At 45.8% G+C, this 20,224-nt stretch overlaps 1 protein-coding gene across 2 annotated transcripts in view; it reads right to left on the bottom strand.

The window, feature by feature from the left end:
• arr (low-density lipoprotein receptor-related protein 6) overlaps positions 1–20,224 on the bottom strand; it is a 345,664-nt gene that overhangs the window by 212,924 nt on the left and 112,516 nt on the right. For both annotated transcript variants that reach the window (XM_037420245.2, XM_075886375.1), the window contains exon 8: positions 15,912–16,162. In XM_037420245.2, coding sequence (XP_037276142.2) covers positions 15,912–16,162 — 251 coding nt within the window. The remainder of the gene's footprint in view (positions 1–15,911; positions 16,163–20,224) is intronic.

The raw sequence follows: 20,224 nt of genomic DNA, 5'->3' as shown, positions 1-20,224 counted from the left end.
TGCTGGTACCCAGACAATTTCTATTTCTATAATTTCTCGTCTCGTGGCCCCATGCAGGAATCGTGCGGCGGTCGCCGATATTCTGCCCCTCGCCAGATTTCGGATGGCTGTCTTTGAATCACTGAAAATCAAATCTGACTGCGAATCAGTTATAGCTAGCGCTATTGCCGCTTCCTCTGCAGTTTCTGAGGAGCGGGTTTTGACCGATCCAGAGGCGACCATGCGCCCCCGCCTGTCCACCAGCACAATCACAAAAGCGTCTTTGTCCTTATATTCCGCAACATCTGTATAGACTGCCGCTTCGTACTCGCCGTACTCAACGTGTAAAGCTCTGGCTCTTGCCTGCCTGCGCTGCGTATGGTGAATCGGATGCATATTTTTGGGCAAAGGTTTTATGTACAGGGCCTTATGTAACTCTCGCCGCACCTGAATTTTAGTGTCCCCAGTGGGAGCCTCTGCTCCAATGCCAATCCTTTCCAATATGATCCTGCCCGCTTTGGTTGTCGAAAGCCTAGCGTGCTGCATCACCAGATGCGCCTCCCATAATTCATCCAGGGTGCTGTGTACCCCTAGTTTTAACAGCCTTTCTGTAGGCGCGTTGTTAGGCAACCCAAGCGCTGCCCTGTAAGCTTGCCGGATCATAGCCTCGACCTTACCTTTTTCTGCGGCATCCAACTTCATATAAGGTGTCGCGTAAGTAATCCTGCTGAGCACAAACGCCTGTACCAGCTTACAGAGTTCTTTTTCTTTAACCCCGCTCTTACGGCTAGCGATTCTTCTGATTAGCCTGACAGTAGCATTGACCGTGGTCTTAAGTTTTTCAAGGGCCACCCTATTCTTCCTGTTAGTTTGCAGATATAGGCCAAGAATTCTAATCGTTTGAGCTTCAGCTACCGGCCTACCCCCTACCTTTACCTCTAACAGCGGTGGCGGAATATAGTGTCTTGCATGTAGCCCTCTGGGTTTGTCCCGAACCACAAAGAGCTCGGACTTGGGCTGAGAGCATGAAAGTCCCGCCTCCCCTGCCAACTCTTCGACAATATTAACTGCCTGTTGCAGTGTTTCTTCCAGATGCACGTCACTACCCCTGGTTAACCATAGAGTAATATCATCTGCATAAAATGTGTGTTTGAGTCCCGGTATCTCCTCCAGCCTCGGCGGTATTTTAATTAAGGCGATGTTAAACAGGAACGGTGACAAAACTGAACTCTGCGGCATCCCTTTGCCTCCCAACGGTAATGAGCCTGATTTGATATCTCCTATTGAAATTTCTGCGGTTCGGCCCTCCAAGAATGATCTGATGTAGCGAAATGTCCTGACCCCTGGGCCAATTTCCGATAGGTTATTCAATATCGCCTCATTGTCTCAATAAAAAAAAGCATGCTTGTCTCATCAATTAGGCCTTTGTTGTAGCACTGTGATGCACGTAATTCATGGATTCAAGCTTTCTGCTGAACTCTTACATAAATTTTTCATGTTCTTACTGGTGCAAGAACATGTGCACACACGAAGTAAAGGCAGTGTAGTGCAAAGCGCCATCAGGCACTAAGCTTTCTTGACTACACTTGCCGACTGTCCCACATTTCAGGGTGAACAGAATGTGAAAAAAAAAAATCATATGCGTATAAGGTGCCAACAATAGTACTGAACTAATTGCACAGATATGCAGGCTTTCTACAATCTTTCTTGCTCTCTTTTTTGTAGCATGCAGATGACAAAGATGTGAATAAGTAGTTCAGTCACACTACAGTAGTGCGTAGCAGGCGGAACAGAAGCTAACCGCAAACAAACAACCCCGCAAAGGCGTGATTCAGTACGAAAGCGTGAAGAGCGTCACCCAGGGCGAACATCCCTAAGAAAGGCAGAATGCGCTTTACTCACGAATAATGTTAACATTGCATAGGCATCGTGTACCGATTCAGAAGAGAATAGCGTAGATATTTACAGTAAAGTGTGGTCAATTCATTTTATCCACCGACAATCGGTTCAGACTGCACACAACGAAGTGCCACTGTGTGTATTTGTATACATGCCACCAACCGCCTATCCACACTTTCATGAGAACAGTGCTGCCACCTATAGCTCAATCTCGTTGCAAATGGTCATTGGCATCACTGCTAAGAGGCATGTTTTTGGACCTCTGTTCCTTGGTTGCTTCACATTTACGTGCTTTTTTGAGACGCAGGCAGTCTTGAGTCTTCTGGAGAGCCACAGAACCAAGACACACATCCAATGTAACACACATTTCTGAGTGCATTCGCACGCATCCTGAATTATATTTTATTGCTCCCTCGTTTACCGCTGTCTCTACAGAAAAAAAGGGAGGCATGTTGGTCTTTGGATAGTAGAGATGAAATCACAGAATGCAAGCTCTTAGCTGCATTCTGTCCCTTCCCTCTTTTACACCACTCAAGCAGCTGTGTGTCTGCAAGGCATTCATACACCAGCAACAGTGCTTTGGCAACTCTGCTGGAAAGCTTGTACTTGTGGGCTGATTGTGCTTGTCCTTTTGTCTTTGCGACTTTGTGCGTACACCAGCTTGTAGAACCAAGGAGCATAGCTCCTGGTGAGGACTCTCATCTGTGGACGTGACGTGACGGTACGTCGCCATCACGGCCTTGTGCATTGCCGTCACATCGTTGCTGTTGTTGCGGAAGGCTATTCCATAGTAATTGGTAAGCCTCTTGATGAGGCCTTGTGTGAGGCTTCCTTTTCCACCTAGTGGCTCCCTTTTTCTTGCCTTGCTGACAAGAGTGTGGAGCCCTGTGCCTATTCTCTTCACATGATTTTTACAGTCCTCCTTAGTTATTTGTATAAACCCATAGGGTTGCTCCTCACTCAATGCCTGAAAAACTGTGCTGTCTCCATCACAGACAACACTGCAGTACCTTCGACCATTCTTGGCCAATGAGCGGCCAAAAAGCTGCAGCGCAGCCTCCATCTCCATCCGAGCAGATCCAAAGTCTGTGTTTTTTTTTTTAGCACTAATGGTGCTGCTTCTACTGGGGATACGCAGGGTCGTCCTCTGCTGGACCCAGATTACATCAGAGGTAGAAATTTGATAAAACAACTCTGTCGAGCACAAGCCCTGTATGGAACTCGATTATGAAGCCTACTCCCATATGTGATTAGTGGTGTCATCCAGGTGCCGTCGTAGAAAACAGTGACATATTTAGAAAAACCAACGTCCATCTCTGTACTCTCTTTTAACAGCACCAACAGCATCTGCAAATAAGATATCTGAAGCCAACTCAGCTACAGTCTTGAATAACCTTTTCAAATGGCCTTGGTAGGTTTTATGATGCAAGCCACGGTGAAAAACGTTCATGGTGGCCCAGAAGTCATTCAGGGCAGTCTGTCCCTTGCCAATGGCTTGTATTGCTCGCATTGAGCAAATGTTCACATCAAACGCTCTGGAGTCATCCATCCTTTAAGAGGACCAGTAGGAGGATATACTACCACAAGTACTGCATAACAGTGCCATTTTCACTGCCAGACCAAGCCTTATTTCAAAATTCACGCCCACAGAATGTTTCCGGCATTCCAAGCAGAGAGTTCAGCCAGCATTGTGTTGATAGCAGCAGCTTGCATGAGTATAAATTCATCTCCAGGTGTCCCGGATATTTGTTTTTCACTTTGCTGGCCCACTGGAGACAGCTTCCACCGAGCGGTGGACACCATGCACAAATGAACTTTAGCAGACTTTGACGACTACCTTTCAACCGAACAGCAGTCAGCGATTTCACGTCGGCTATATGAGCGAGCACCTGCGCGTCAACGCCACTCTACTGGGGAAAGCATCAGATGCGTACTTCGTTGACCGTGTTTCATGACGATCACCAGACAACGACGTTATCGAGGTTGTCCCAGTGCGACTGTTAAATTCACCGCTCTGTTCTTGAGGGTGATGCGGTGCAAGGCAACTTGGCATGTCATCCACGTGTTCCACTGCTTCCAGTACAGTCGTTGGATATTCCACTGCTCCCGCTAACCACCGCTTTTTATTTCGTCGCAGGATGCTTCCGCTTTCAATTTCGAAATGCGTGAGTCGTCACAAACTTCTTTTTGAATGAGCGAGATTCCATAACGGCGCACGTGCAACAAGTGTCAAAAAACATGCACACTAAACGTGATTTTCGATGCAGACGACCGCGGCGGCTACTCCTCTATTGTTGTGACAGCACCCAATGGCAAGCCTCTTTGCAGCGTGCCAGCTTTTTGTGTGCTTTTTGTGTGTTTCTTCTTCGCCGATGATGTTTGAAATGTGTGAAAGCGGGAAAGCGAAGCATCGACGTTTAGAAGAATACCAAGATGGCGGCGATCGGTGGCGCGTAGGATGAACACTTGCTTCGTGAACATCAGTGGTTTTGTGCAATTTCGAGCCTTTTCCTCGCCGATCACACTGACAAATTGTTTTCAGGCATTTCGAGTTGGTTTTCAGCCAAATCAGTTTAGTACAGCAAAGAATAGGCACTGCAGACGCCGAAATGAGTTATTTCTGAAAATAGATTTTTTTTCGCGATTTTCGCGATGTGATTCCAGCGTCCCACCTTAAAATAAAAGCTATTGAATTTGCGGAAGCGAATGGCAACATGGCGGTGCAGCGGCAGTTTGGAGTGTCCGAGAAAAGCGTCAGGTACTGACGCAACCCAAAACTAAAGTGTCAGTATGTAACGCGCAGAAGACGTTTCGCTGTCGCCGAGCTGGCATGCAGAACTCGAGGACAAAGAGGTGGATTTCGTCCGCGAGTAACGAGCCAGGTCTCTGCCAGTGAATTCAGAGCTCATTCGCGCAAAAGCTCTCGAGCTCGCCCGTAAAGTCGGTCTGTTGAAGGAAAATTTCAAGGGGTCCAAAGATTGGGTCCACCACTTCATGCGAGGTAAAGGTTTTGCCTTTTGACGGCGCACGTCTATCTGCCAGAAGCTGCCCGAGACGTACAAAGACAAGTTGATATCGAGTTTCAATTCTACATGAATAGCCTGTCGGCAGCATGCCGGTGTGGTTCAACATGCTGTTGTCCACGACAGTTTGTGAACGCGAGGCAAAAGAAGTGAATTTTTTGTCGACCAGGAATGAGCATTTGTGCTTCACCGATATGATACCTGCACAACCGACGGCAGATAGCGCCCTCGTTTATCATTTTCAAGCAGAAGAAGCTGCCGAAAAGAGCCTTCCCGCGTAATGTCGTCATCCGAGTGAATGAGGAGTACATAGACGAGGCCCTAATGCGCAAGTGAATACGTACAGCGAGGAACCAGCGGCCCGGAGGCCTCCTGCAGCACCAGAACAAGCTCGTGTTGGATGCATTTCGCGGGCATTTGATGGCGTCAGTGAAAATGAAACTTTGCGACAGGAAGACCGATCTTGTCGTCATTCTAGGAGGGATGACGTCAACACCGCAACCGCTGGACGTCAATCTTACCAAGCTTTTTAAAGACCGTGTGCGTGCACTGTACACTGAATGGATGACTGGCGACAACCTGCGGGCCCCGACAGACCGGCTGCACAGGCCACCTCTTGCGGCAGTTTGTGGTTGGGTCTCTGAGGCATGAAAGTCCCTGCCTGAAGAAATGGTGGTGCGTGCATTTAAGAAGTGCTGTATCAGCAACGGTCTCGACGGCACTGAGGACGACATGTTATGGGAGGCGGCTAGTAAAGCAGTCGTCCTCGGAGGAGTGCTCGGACAGCTCGGAGGACTGAATAAAGTGCATCAGTCACAAATTACGCTTTTTTTTTCTTTTTTTCTTTGCTGGTCAAGGTGAAAGGGTAGACCTATATTCCACCTTGACCTATATTTTTCATTATACAGTACTTCAATTCATTTTTTCGAAGCAATAGTGAAGCCATGCTGACACAATCCTCTCAGCTTTCCTAAATGCAAAAAGCCTCAAATAATTGCAGTTGGCATTGTTCTGCGTAGGTGCCTCGAATCTTGCAATCTTCAAACATTTGTTCACAATCACATTTTTTGCAATAGTCTTTTAGTCACAATAGTCACATTTTTTGCAATAGCCAATGTAACATCTTCCGCAAGTGAGGGGAACCAAATCAGCAACATTCCCTTGGCATTTCACGAAAAGTAGCATGTGTTTCTTTTTACAACGACTTCCTGCTTAATCATCATTAGTCTGCTTGCAGAGACTACATAGCTTAAGATGTGCGCTGAAGACGACTTTTAGAACAGATTTTTGTGACACTTTCTCTAGACTGTGCGACACTTTATGAACATATGTCCCTGAAAGAAGACTAATGATGAACAGGCAGAAAATCATTGTAAAGAAAGCACTTGCTACAATGCAGAGCACTCATAACGTAACTGCTTATAGTGGAGAACCACTTAAATGCAGTCTTATTCTACTCCCGTTTACCCTGCCTTGAACCCCATGTATAGTTAAACCTGGATATAATGAAATTGATAAAATCGCAGAAAAATTCGTTATAAAGAGGATTTCGTTAAATGCAGGTTCCATATGAAATTCAGAAATAAATGTGCAAATGAAACAAAAGGGGAACAGAAGGCAGAGCTAACCCAACACACTTACTTTACAGGAAAAAAACTGCGTTATTATTGTGATAGCAATTATATAGACACTCTCAGCGGGATTTTGTCGTTGCTGCCATGTTTCTTAACAAGTCCGCAATGATAGCACGCCCCCGCGCATCCCAACTTTCGCGAGCGAGTAAAAGCGCAAGAGGGCTCGCAGAGAGCAAATGAGTCGGCCCATCCCTATAGCCTAGAAATGCATAAGATAACTTCTCCCGTGTGTGAAAACTGCCGTCGAATGTTCAAAGTAGACCACTCGTCTAGAACAAGCGTGAAATGACGCAAGGAGAGGGGGGGGGGGGGATCGCTCGAGTAGCAATAATGAACTTGAATTTTAAAGGTGGTCATGATCACTGGCGCACTTGCTATCTCGGCGAGTATGAGTGCGGGTTCTACGCGAAGAGATGGTGTGAAAAAAGCACTTCATCCTGGAGCGGCCGTATTTGCTCACACCAGCATTTTGTAAGAGTTCCGCGATATCAGATCCAAAAGAGTTGGTGGCCAGCCTTACTTTTTAAAGAATTTTTTTTTTCTATCGCATTCATTGCATTCAACGCGGTGTCGTGTTGCCGGAACTAATCGACTAATCAAGAAAGCTACCAGCCTGCGAACTCGCGGTGCGGCGAAAGACAGAAGTGCATAACGGGTCGACCTCCGAAAGTCCGTCGTCACCGTGGTCTCGGCGAATTTCCATCAGCGCCTAATCTGACAACCCCTCAGTGGTAACGACACGGTTTTCTGAAATTAAGTAAATTCACAGTTTTGCCGCAAAAGCGAAGCAATGATAACTTGGAATGTAACACTGAGAACGACAAGCAGATTAAAGCATGCAGCGCGCTGCTCAAGCACAAATGACGCGTGAAAACAGCATACACAGGACGAGAGCGAACAACGTTTACCGCTCGACACCCAACGCGCTGTTTAAACAAAAACAAAAACGACACACGAAACGTAATCACAGGTACAGATATAAGTGCGAAATAACAAATACCCCAGTTGTCACTTCACTGTGTTTGAAAAGTGTACTCTTTTTGTAAACGGCGTCTGTCTAACCAGCGCGGGCAGCTCTTTTTTTTTTTTTTTTTTTTAGTTTTCATATATATCAATATTTATACATATACAGTAAATGGTGGTTGCGACGCCGGTAAAAAAACCAGTGGAAACTGTTCATATAATTGTTATATCACAATTAAAAAAAGCAAAGCTGAATGTCATCGGGGGAGGGGGGTCACACCATGCACATGCAATGAAACTATGCAGGCGCGCACTGCGTCGAAAATGAAGAGCGAATGACATGGACACAGACAAGTATACCGCGGAAAACTATTAGGTTAATTTTACTATTTTTTATTTGGTTTAATGTGTGTGTGGGGGGGGAGGCACACCCGCGCGTACGTGCGCTCGCAGCAATGAGTGTGGCAGCAACGCTGGCTCGCGGTGTGCAGGCCCGCCCGCCCGCATTGCGCTCACCGGCGCGCAATAAGAAGCGCACGCTTTCGCCTGGTGCGCCATGCGCGCCATTCGTAGGCGGCGGGGCAGCCGCAGATTATGCATGCTTGTACCAAAATGACAAAATGCGGAGCGAAATTCCTAGATTGTCCATGGGGAAAATTTGTTATATCAAGGTTGTCTCCCGCTGTTACTTTGTTACATAGAGGTCGCAAATACATGTGCTTCTATGGAGCAATGGCGGGGAATAGAAAAAATTAGTTATATGGAGGAATTCAATATATGAGGGTTCGTTATAAGCAGGTTCAACTTTCTATGCATATTGCTTATTGTGCAGTCCCCCAAGATGAAAGACCAGTCATAATGTGAATTGCCAGAAATTGTTTGTGGCAAACCCGGTAGAGAGTGCGCTGCTGAAAGGAGGCGCGCTGGGTGTGCTCCTCAGAAGCGAACGAGTGTGTCGTTACGGAGCAAAAGGGGAGATGGAGTGAATGAACGCAAGGCTGAGGAAAAAAACATAATATAGAAAAAGACCGCGATAAACTGGGCAGGCTCGCCGAGTAAGAGAGGAGGACAGTTGCCTTGGTAACCAATAAGCCTTTTCACCGGCGCGACATGGCTACAGCGTACTACATCGCTAGCGTGGTTTCGGCTGCGCACCACTTAATGTGGCAGGTGGAATCCCGTCCTTATCAACTGCATGCGCTTAACAGTTTCCTGTCATCGTTATCGAGTTTGCAACAAATATCATGTTTGCTTCCTCGTCCATAAATTGAAAACGTTTTACAGTTTTATGACGCAAGCTTTCACTTTTGCTGCCAGTGCGCTGTCATACGTAAGCTTGGCGAGTCGTCGTCATTACCGATTTCCTGTTCGTGCATGCGAACTTCGTATCACGCATGCTCTTCTTGGTTCATTGCTAGTGCAATCTTTTTGAGGCTGAATCTTCATGTTTTGGACAAACTTTTCCCGACAACATACCAAACGGCAAGCTAGACCTAATCGGCGTTGGTTGCACTTCGATCTGTAACGGTCACGTGAATTTGTACCGAATCGACAAAACTCTTTACGGTGGCCGCACTTGACGGGAAGGGATACATATCGTTAATGAAAATGAGGACGGCATGTGTAGTGCTCAAATAGTGGTTCGCAATTCGACTGCGATGTTAAATTGGGTGCGAGCCCGTGAAATCGAATGGTTGCTGTCTTTCAACACGTCGAATTCTGGACGTGATTTGACATAGTTTCTGTGTAATGCGCATAATTGAGGCGGTCTGGTAGTCGACGAATTTCTGCAATGGTGCTATCATTTGTTAGACACCCCTCCCCCCCCCCCCCCCCCTTTTTGCGTTCATTTCTTTGGCAACGCGTGTCTTTGAACATTGAATTCTTTTAACATTCAGAAATCTAAATGTTGGCAAGCGCGCGTCACATGTTTCGGTTCTCAGGCAAGTGAAGCTGCGTGCTCAAAACATTTTGTGCAAGTGCAACCCTTGAAAAAGAAAATTTTTATTACAGTGGCGCGTTTATAGGGCAGACAATCGCAACTTACGTTATAAGTGGTCTATACTGTACTTTTAGTGAAATGCCAAGGGAACGTACCGTATTTACTTGCGTAATCCTCGCACTCGCATAATTCTCGGACCTCCCACATCACCCAACAAAAATACGATTTCTTTTTTCCCTCGAGTAATCATCCCACCCCCGAAAACTGCCGCAATAATGTCGTCTGCTCGTTACAACAGCTTATGATGATAGATGGATGGATGGATGGATTGATGTGGCTGTACACTTTAGATCGAGCAGCGGCTAACGCCACCTAGCCGTAATACTTAGTGAACAAAAACTAGATTTATCTATTCTTTCTTTTAAATGGTGAAGATAAGCATGACACATTGCAGAGAAGGATTTAATTGCCACTCGTGCCTTGATTGTAGGCACCAATCAGATAACCTCCTTCTAGTTATTGCTACCCGCTTAAAGTCTATTTTGCCCTACCTGTCTATAAACCCCAGTGTTGTGAAAAACTCTGAGCCATTATCCTGAACTATAGGGAGAACCCCTCAACAGAACATTATCAAGTGTTCCGCAGTTTCCTCCTCCTCTCCGCATGCACTGCATACCGTGTCTACCCCTTCGTATTTGGCCCAATATGTCTTGGTTTGCAATACTGCTGTTCTGGCCTCAAACAGTAGACAACTACCGCGAGTATTATCATATATCCTTTCCTTCGCAATCTCCTGCTTAAAAGTTCAATAGATCTCTAGTGCCGACTTCTTAATCATGCCGATTCTCCACATGTCAATCTCCGTTTCCTTCACCTTCTTCTTAACCGATAATTCTTTTTGGTTTGGTCCCCTGCTGTTTTCTAAGTATTTACCCGTCAATTTTCTGGTTCGTTTCCTCCATTTTGTATCGACATTCTTCATCTACATGTAGCTGAGAACCTTCCTAGCCCAACGCTCTTCCCCCATTTCTCTCAATCGCTTCTCAAATTTCATCTTGCTGCTAGCTTCCCTGCCCTCAAATGATGTCCATCTCTTATCACCTTGTGCTCCCTGATTTCGTGTATTCCCGTACGCTTCTAAAGCAAGCCTACCTCTTCCACGTTGCTTAATTTCTAATCTTGCTTGAACTTCTGATCTCATGCACAAGACCACATTGCCGAACGTCAGACCCAGAACCATGACCCCTTTCCATATTGCTCTCACAACATCATTCCACAGTGCCCTATTTTTTATCGCTGCTGCATTCCTGTTACCTTTAGTTGTTACGTACATTTCGTGCTCCCTTGGGTACTTGGTCCCATTGATAGCGCGCACTGTCTGGCGCCATCTCTTAAGCATCAAGCGTACTAATATTGCACGGAGATTCAATCCAATCCAAGCCAAGCCAAAGTGGCAAGTGGGCGTCGCGGTGTGCTTTGTACGTTGTGTCAGTAATCTTGTCACGTTATGGGGCGATACTGAAGCTACATGGCTGCTTTTAAGTTGAAAGTGATAGATCATGCACTAAACAACGGCAACAGGGCCGCTGGAAGGCTTTTAGGAATCTACGAGTTTTGTGTTCACTACTGGTGACGGCAGCTGAAAGCCACTATGAAGGGTTGAGCCTGCCTTGTGGGTATAAAACTGGGATTGATGGTAAACTTTTTTCTTCAGAAGGAAACTGCGGACGATTCTGTTAAATATCCATCAGCCCAATACTGACGTCCTACGCTTACCTTTTGAGTGCTTTCGTTGAGCGAGGAAAGCTACCGCTACGCCAGCAACGGCCACAAGCTTTGCGTATAGTTTTCTAATTCCCGACTAGTTGCTCGCACTTTTTGTGTCTCAAATAAATCTTGCCTTGTGTTGAACCTGTGCTTTTATTGTTGAGGTAAGTTTTTATTAGTACTTCTCAAAGCTTGCTGTGAGTTGCTGGTGTGAGAATCCCTATTTGCGGCAACTTCATTTTCTTTTTCGCTCTGTACATTTTCGTGGAAAGTTGTCCTCGCGCAATTCTCGCACCCCCCAACTTTGCATCGATTTTCCGCCAGAAAAAGCACGAGGATTATGCGAGCAAAATACGGTAGTTTATTTGATTACCCTCACTTGCGGAAGATGTTACATTGGCCAAACAGGCCAATGCATAAATGATAGGTTTCGAAAACATGGTTATTTTCTAAAGGGGTCTGTGAGTAGCCACCTTGCAGACCATTGCAATAAATGTGATTGTGAACCAATCTTGCGAGATACTATGCACTAGGCACAAGATTGCGATACTAGGCACCTACGCAGAACAACGCCAATGGGAAATTTTCGAGGCTTTTTGCATCCAGGAAAGCGGAGAGCATTGTGTCAGCGTTGCTTCAATATCACTTCGAAAAAATGAATTGAAGAGTCTCTCGAAAATGTGATTTGGCATTTTTCAGCGATAACCTGTTCCTTGACACTTTCACTGATTGTATTTTCCTGTATATATTGACGTGTAAACGCAATAAGATATGATTGTTAGTCATCGCCGTGTTTGTCTTCTCGTCTCCACCCTGTTCCAGCACTGTTACTTCTTTCTTTTGTAATTTAATACTCTCTAAGTTTACATAATCTTTTATACAGAAACAGCAAGCACACAAAGTAAGTTCAAAAAAATAATCAAATGCAGGATCCTATACAGCAGAAGACACACAAAACAGTGAAGGATATTGCACCAATTAGCTGGCTGCAGCATAAAGTTCTAGCAGTGCTCGCACACACTCACTCGCATAGGCATGCGCACGGGAGGCAGAGGAGGAAGGGTGAGGGGGGTACAAAGCCAGCCCCATAAATTGACATGATAGGGAGAGGGCGCTTAGATGAATTTTCGTCCCCCCCCCCTGAAGAGGAACCTTACACACGCCTATGTAAGCCCCCCTCCCCCCCCTCCCACACATACACGTTCAAAGCTTGTTACAGTAAAAGCTCGTTAATACCTGCATACACGCCAAGAAATTGGCTAACTGCATACTAAACATAGTATGCAATCATTACTGAGTACCAGTTTCTTACGTGCATTATCACGCTGAAGAAGTATTACAGTGCGACAGCAAAGATTGACTAAAGTGCCCACCACAAAGCTATTTCTTCCTATTTTCTAATTTACAGAAATGATTGGCGCTCTCGCACGGCTGTGCGGTGGCATGCAGTGGCGACATGAAGGAGCATTTCAAAACTGCTGCGGAGTCCGAGATATGCAGCTGATGCAGCGACTGACATAGCGACGAAACAAACATAAGCGGCTGTACGAGATAAATGTGTGCCGCGATCTGCTACTTAGCAAAAACAGAGATCCAGAATTTTTGAGACGCGGTACGGTCAAAGGGAACTGATAGTCTACTGGCTAGTTGCGTGCAGCGCTTCGCCTACTTGGTGTACACACCGTGCCAAGCTGCTTGCACTTACTCCGCTTCACACAGCACACAGACGCGGCGAGAAAGCTATTACGTTACCGCGATGATGTGACCTTTCAGCAAGCGATTCTCTAGCTGCCCTGACGACTGAGGCGCGCTTGGGCTGTCGCCCTATGAAAGCGTGCTGTCTCGGTGCCTGCGATCCACAAAGCTCAACTTTGCAACAGAGAGCTCCTTTCGTTTTTGAAAAGCGGTGCACAATGAACACAGTCCAGTAACATGATCGAGGCGGCAGCGATCAGCGCCCCTGCACACTCAGGTAGTCGCCAGCAATTAAAAGCGCGCAGTAGGCTTAAAGTGGCGCTACACCACACAAGTAGGGTTTTTATCGGCGATGTCATACTGGTGCACTTTTTGGTGGTCGCCACATCGCCTTCATTCTTTGCCAGTGATTACCAGAAAATGCACCGCCGCAATCGGGCAGAAGATGGAATATTTGAACGGGCAATTTCGTGCCCTTGCAGCTGTGCAATTGCCCGCAAATGCAGCAGCGCAAGTGTACAAGATGGCAACAGTCGTGTAATATCTACTCAAATGAATTTTATCAACATTACTTTTGGTTCCTAAACTACTTTCTGGCACAGCTATGGTACAAATCAGACAAAGAAGACCCTTTTGGAGCAGTATGGTGCAGTAATTTCTAGTTTGAACAGGTTGGTGTGATTGGCGCAGGTTTTCCACCACTGGGAGTCTGCCCTTCAAACCTGGAATCTCTTCTGTGGCACATTTCGGGACATGTTTAGGAGCATGGCCCACAGAGAAAGGGCCACTTCTATGCTGGGGACACGGGTACAACTACCCAACAAGAACCTCATAATCTTCATCAAAGAAATGAGCCAGATGTGCTGGTGGCATAAAATTGAAAGAAGCTTTTCTGGATGAAGCTACATGGACAAACGCATGTAAACATTCGACAGTTGTCTGTCTAGTGGGGTATGAGAACAGGGAAATGATTTAAAAAAACTCCAACCAAACTCCATCCATGGATAAAGTATGTTTAGGAAGAGTGTCAATGTGTGCTCACCATTCACGTGCTCTTCCATAGACATGAAGCACGTAATACTGGTCTCTACTGCTAGTTTCCCAGATTTGATTACAAAAGTCCAGAAACAGAAGTTACAGAGATTCTAGCGTCACATGTGTATCTACTACTGAACATTGATTTAATTACATGCCGGGTGACTTCTTAAATGAGCTATTGGCAGTATTTCTGGAAAATGTGATGGCCACTGATGCATGCATCGCTAGAATACTTTTTCTCAACCGAATGACCTAGGAGTCCCGAGCCTCAGCGAAGGATGTATTTTTTAGGCTTGTGCGAATATTCGAATGCTTCGAATGTTCAAACGAAAAACGCAGTATTCGAATTCGCTTTAAATCCAATTTAAAATGTTGAAAATTTTGAATTATTTGAAACCAACAAACAAGTGCATGATAGTATGTGTCACCCTATAAAGGTGGTTTCACTGCAGTAAGCCGCAATCACAGTGAGCATTCTGGCCGCCGAAAGTGCTCCGAATCCGGTTCGGCGACGGCGAGATTCGCCAAAAGGGCCCTCTCCGCGCCGATCGCTCTCGGACCGGTTTTTGCGGTGTCTGCCGCCGAATCTGTCATCGCGGACCAATAGGAGCGCTAGTCAAGGAATTTTGAAAAATGGCGGCCAAGCCCTACTCACTTGTTATGCCCCAGTGCTTGTAACTGAATGTTGAAACCAACGGGAGTTTAACCTACTTTGTGCCTACTTCGCGTCCGTATTTCGTGGAAGAGGTGACCGAGCTTGCTGTTGGCGTGACCGAGCTTGTTGCGGTCCTGCAGAGCAAAACGAACCCACCAACGCCGCTGGCGTCGGTGGTTTTTTTCTGCTCATCGTGCATTACAAGACAGCCACTTGCCAGCAAAGTAAGAAGTACTGTCTTTTCTTGCTTCCTGCGTACGAGAATCATCGAAGTATACACCACCGGATATCGTAGTGACGTTTGCGAGCTGTGACAACAACCAAGTGACAGCGCATCCATCCTGCGTTTGCCTGGTGGTAGATTGCATATTCGGCGGCTCGGGGTGCGTCTAGTGCGAACAACGCTGCGTTTCGGCGGCAGGGGAATTTCGGTCGCTGTAGAAAGCGGATGTTTCAGTGTGAACTAGGCCGTAGAGCTATGCTAAGCCAAGAAAACATAAATCCAAAAGAAAACCGCACTGCCACGAAGCCTCACTTCAATGTTAAATGAGAATATTACCCTCACATCAATTCATTTCTTAAGTTTAAAAGCTTGGCATACCTACTTATATGCTCTAAGTATACCAAATTTTACAATGTTAACATATTTGAAAGGCTATCGCTTGCATTCAAGGAAAAATCAAATTCTGCTACTATTAAAAGTTGCCGCTTTCTTTGCTTCCAAAAAATTGTATTTGCACTGGCCTTGTCTCAATTTTTTTTTAAATATTGTGCAGGTTTGTTAGGTCAAGACAAATATGCCCATTTTTCTTCATAATATGCCATATATATGCTATTCCAATTTGATTCAAAATTATTCGAGCAAATTCACTATTCGCTTTGAACCTAAAATTCACTATTCGCACAAGCCTAGTATTTTTCGACTTGAGTCGACTAGCACGATAGAAGTAGCATTCGTATTGGTCATGGCATCATGGATCGCACAGACACACGCAAAAAGCGACGCATACATAAGCAGTGTTTATTCTTGGTCCGTAATTGTGACTCGTGGACCCATGATCAAGCTTCACATGCCAGCAGTTTGACTGCCAGTGATACACAACACTAATCCAGAGACACTGGCACATTTTGAAGCAATTTATGTTGATTTTATCACAGTGGCACAGTAAATTTAATTTGGCACACTTCAGCAGAGGAGTGGAATCACTCTTCATTTTTAGAGCATATTTTGATATTGCAGCGTCTCAAATAGACCAAAATTGCCCAGTGACGCCTCCATTCAAGAAGAGGAACATGACAGCCAAAAAGTACCGCACCGAGCAATGTGAAGCCAAAGACATGGGGCAGCTGGCTGTCAAGCAGCACCTTCCGGTCTGAGCCATCCAAACGGCTGCTCTCAATCCGGTCAGTGCGTGCATCCGCCCAGTACAGCCGATCATCTCGTGCATCCAGCGCCAGTCCGTTAGGCCAGCCAAGGTCAGTGGAGACAAGCACACGGCGCTCGCTCCCATCCAAGGCTGCCCGCTCAATTTTCGCTGGCTGACCCCAGTCGGTCCAGTACATCCACCTGGTCAGAGGTATATACCAGAGCATTTGATTAACTTTGCTCCAGTTGAAAGCACACTGCGCCTTTGAGGGCCCAGTCCTTCAGTAAAGTCTCCATAAACAAAACATGCAAACACAGGCACAAGAAAGAAGTCATGACACCGACTAACAACTAAAGCAAAGAAAGGCTCTAAGCACCTCAACAGTGCTAGACCTCAAGGTTAGGACATTACCCTGCTCGTAAGGTATATTTTGGCCAGCATGGGGTGACAATATCATTTTCTAATAAGGTGAGAAATGTAGGTGATCCACACTCTATATGTGGGACACATTTCTTAGGATATCCGAAAAATAAATCACCCACCTAAGCAAAAGACAAAAGATATGACGGACATCTAAGTGTTAGCATTGTAGTTTTTTTTTTTTTTTTCCTCTCTCTCGTCTCCCATTCGTTCTATACACAGAGGGGCCTTATATTTTGTGATGGCAGTCAGTTTCATTTTTAAAGCAAAAGCCTTAGATGCTTCACCAAACATGAAAAGAGATTGTCGGCATCAATGTGAGTGTTCCAAAAAGCATCCTGATATCACGACGTCGCGCTTCAAGGCCTCATTGTGGCGTCACATATCGCCAGAACTTTTTGTCATCATAAAGTCATTGAGACTTCACTGTGACGTCAACGTCAAATAGTCACAATGTCACGAGTTTGACCAAGGCACAGACTGTGTGTTCAAGATTAACGTTTTTGTGGGGAAATGGAAGCTCAACTACAGCGAGCATTGTGTGCTGTACACTCATATCAGCAAACAGAGCATCAGCTGTCAATAAAGCCGATCGGCCAGAACACACGTCAGCATTCATGCATGCAGCGTGAACATTCGAGCGTTGCCGCTGATGGTTAAGTCTGCTCCAGAACAAACTAAGCTGTTTGCATTTGCACAGTCAAGTGGAACAGGTGATCCAAAAACTATCCAGAATGCTTGGAGACATTCTGGCGAGGATTGAACAAAACAGACTTTACACGTGCAATACGCCGACAATAACAACGTAGCAGGGAGCGTTTGTGGCATTGCCCCCTTCTGAGAGGTCTTTCATTGATGCACAACACACGACATCCAGTCACGCACATACAATAGTGAGTTCATAAGGTCGTCGAGAACCTTGACCATTGCATAGTCGAGCATCCAGAGACGTCGAAGTACCCTGTACAACCAACAGTACCATCAAAGATGCTTTTTAATGAGTCTACATTGGTGTATTGAAGTCTCCACCAAACACAGTCGTTGGGCTGGTGTTACACAAAGCCTCATCAAATATTCCAATGGTGGCTGTTCGTTGTCTGTTGATTCATGCAGAGGTAACTGAGTCGTTGGGCTTTGGCGGTGCCCTATAGATAGACAGTCACATTGAGATTTACTTCATCAGAGACGTAGGGTAACATGGTATCGAGCCTTATTGCTGAGGTCCTCCCATAGACCAACCTTATTGGAGCATCATGCGCATCGTTTCTTGCATGCCCGTGTTGTAAGCAAGGATCCGAAAAAATAAAAGGGATTGACCCCACGTTTTGTGCTCAACGTCAAAGTACATGGACACTATCGACGATGGTCTTATTTAGATGCCCCGTGAGGCCATTGCTCTGGGGATGGTCGGCGATGACTTGTCTGGCTATACCTCAGGATCGCCCCAGTCAAGTCTGCAGTAAAGGCCGGACCTCTGACGGTAATGAAAATCTCTGAAGCATCATGCCGGAGGACGATATTTTTTATGAAGAACTTAGTGACTTCGGCGGCACTGACTTATGGCAAGACCCTCGTCTCGGTGTAGCGGGTGAGGCAGTCAGTAGCTGCAACAATCTATTTGTCTAAAAAAAAAATTTCATGTCGAGAACAGCCCCAGAAAGTACATGCATATCTACTGGAATGACCAGAGAGGAGGCCGAATGGGCTGCAGAAGTCCAGATGGCCTAATCAGCAGCGACTTCCATCTCTGATAATCTGAGCATGTCTTTACATTGACGTCCAGAGTGAGGCAGGGCCAGTAGGGCGATTTCACATAACATCGAACAAAGCCATGGCCGGTCGACCTACTAAATTTATTTCAAAATTTTAGATATGATTGCCTGATGAATGGAAAGAAGAGATCCACAATTAATTGTATCACAAAATTTTTTTAGCATCACAGTAGATCAATAATAACAAAGAGGTGGTGTGCCACGCTTACCTGCTGTGCCGTTCTTTTTTTTTTTTTTGCCTTTGGTGATGAATTACTCAATACTCAATATATACTAAAGCTACGTAACTGTAATTACTTTAGCTAAACATATGCGTATTTGCACTTACCGTAATTACTCGAATCTAACGCGCACCTTTTTTCCGGTTAAGCGAGTTCATAAATTGCATGCGCGTTAGAATCGAGTACGAACAAAAAAATTACGGTCAATCTATTGCCATCGGCAAGTCCAAAATGGCCGCCCCCTACGTGCGTCGGCATGGCGCATCCGCCATTTCTGCCTATGTGTTTCCCATGTGCGGCACTTCGTACGTGTGCTGAGGAGTTCGTCATCTAGTAGTGCATTAGCATCGACGGCGTGGAAGGGCCGACTCCAAAAACTCCAGTGCACCATGATGCCGCTTTTAAAAGAAAACTCATGGCGTGTGCAGAGACGGATGGAAATCGGGCCGCATCGCGGTCGTTCGGAGTTCCCGAAACGTGCGTGCGGGACCGGCGGAAACAAAAGCAGAAGATTGTCGACAGCAAAGCTTCACTCAAAGGTTTCAGTGGACCACAGCAGGGTCGGTTTCCGCAAATTAAAGAGCTGCTCGGCGAGTATGTGCTTGAGCAGCGAGCGGCACAGCGGCCCGTGACGACAGAACTGCTCCAAGTGCGGGCTATGCAATTAGTCTTAGAAAAAGGTCTAATGCGGAGCCAGTTTAAAGCGAGCAGGTGCTGGCTAACTAACTTTATGAAGAGGAAAGGCTTTTCCCTCCGAAGGAGAACATGCATATGCAAAAAGTTTTGTGGAGGAGTACGATGAAAAGCTTCACAGTTTTCAGAGGTTCGTCCTAAACTTGCGGCGCAACAACGGCTACCTGCTTGGGCAAATCGGGAATGCTGATCAGACGCCTCTTTACTTCGACATGCCTGGCACCACAACCGTCGAGAAGAAGGGGGCGAAGCAAGTTCGCGTGCTGACATCGGTCCACGGTAAAACTACAGTGACGGCAATGCTCTGTTACACGTCAGATGGGCACAAGCTTCGCCCGTACCTCATATTTAAATGGAAGACGCTCCCGAAAGGAGTTGTTTTTTCGAGTGGTGTGATCGTGCGGGCCAGCGAGAAAAATGGATGCGCGTTGCAATCGATGTCTTACGTTTTTTTTTTTTTTCGCGGTGGAAATCGGGTGCGCATTACAATCGAGGGCGCGGTAGAATCGAGTAAATACGGCATGCTCAATTATTTTTCACTTCTCTGGGTAGCATACATGTTTTTATAAGGAATTTCAAAATCCACTCAGAAGATGTTGTTTTGCCTACTTTGCAAGTCTTTATTTCAAAAATGGCTTACGACAGAGCGGTGAAAATTTCACATTGCTTTCTCACAATGCTTATTTCTTGACTGCCAAAGTTTATAATAACATTTTTCAATGAAAAGAAGCATCAGGGTAACTTCAAGAAAACAGCATGCAATAGAAATTTCAGACAACCAATTAAAAAAAAAGAAAACGTTTTTGTTATTTCTTGAACTTTCCCCACTTATTCTCTTGCACATCAGCTTTCACAACAAATAAAAACCTGTTGCAAAATGTGGTTTTGCTTGAAGTTAAAACCCGTCCAATAATGCCCTTGCGCAAGGATAGAGAATTGTAGATCGGCTTTTGTGTTCGCTAACTGTGGAATGCAAGCCTATACTTTAATTTGTTAAAATGCAAGCAGCACTGAAATAGGTGTTCGCTGCACTAAAGATGCCAATTTCAAAATGATTCGCGCATGGCTTGCCGTTTTCTGGAGAGACTCCTCTCCAGACCCAAGGAACGCTTGTCGCTTTCTTGGGGGCCTTGTCTTTCAACTTGAGGAGCCATGA

This window comes from Rhipicephalus microplus, chromosome 2 (genome assembly GCF_043290135.1).
Source record: "Rhipicephalus microplus isolate Deutch F79 chromosome 2, USDA_Rmic, whole genome shotgun sequence".
NCBI lineage: Eukaryota > Metazoa > Arthropoda > Arachnida > Ixodida > Ixodidae > Rhipicephalus > Rhipicephalus microplus.
The sequence above is the reverse complement of the archived record's forward strand: the minus strand, read 5'-3'. Positions and strand labels throughout refer to the sequence as shown.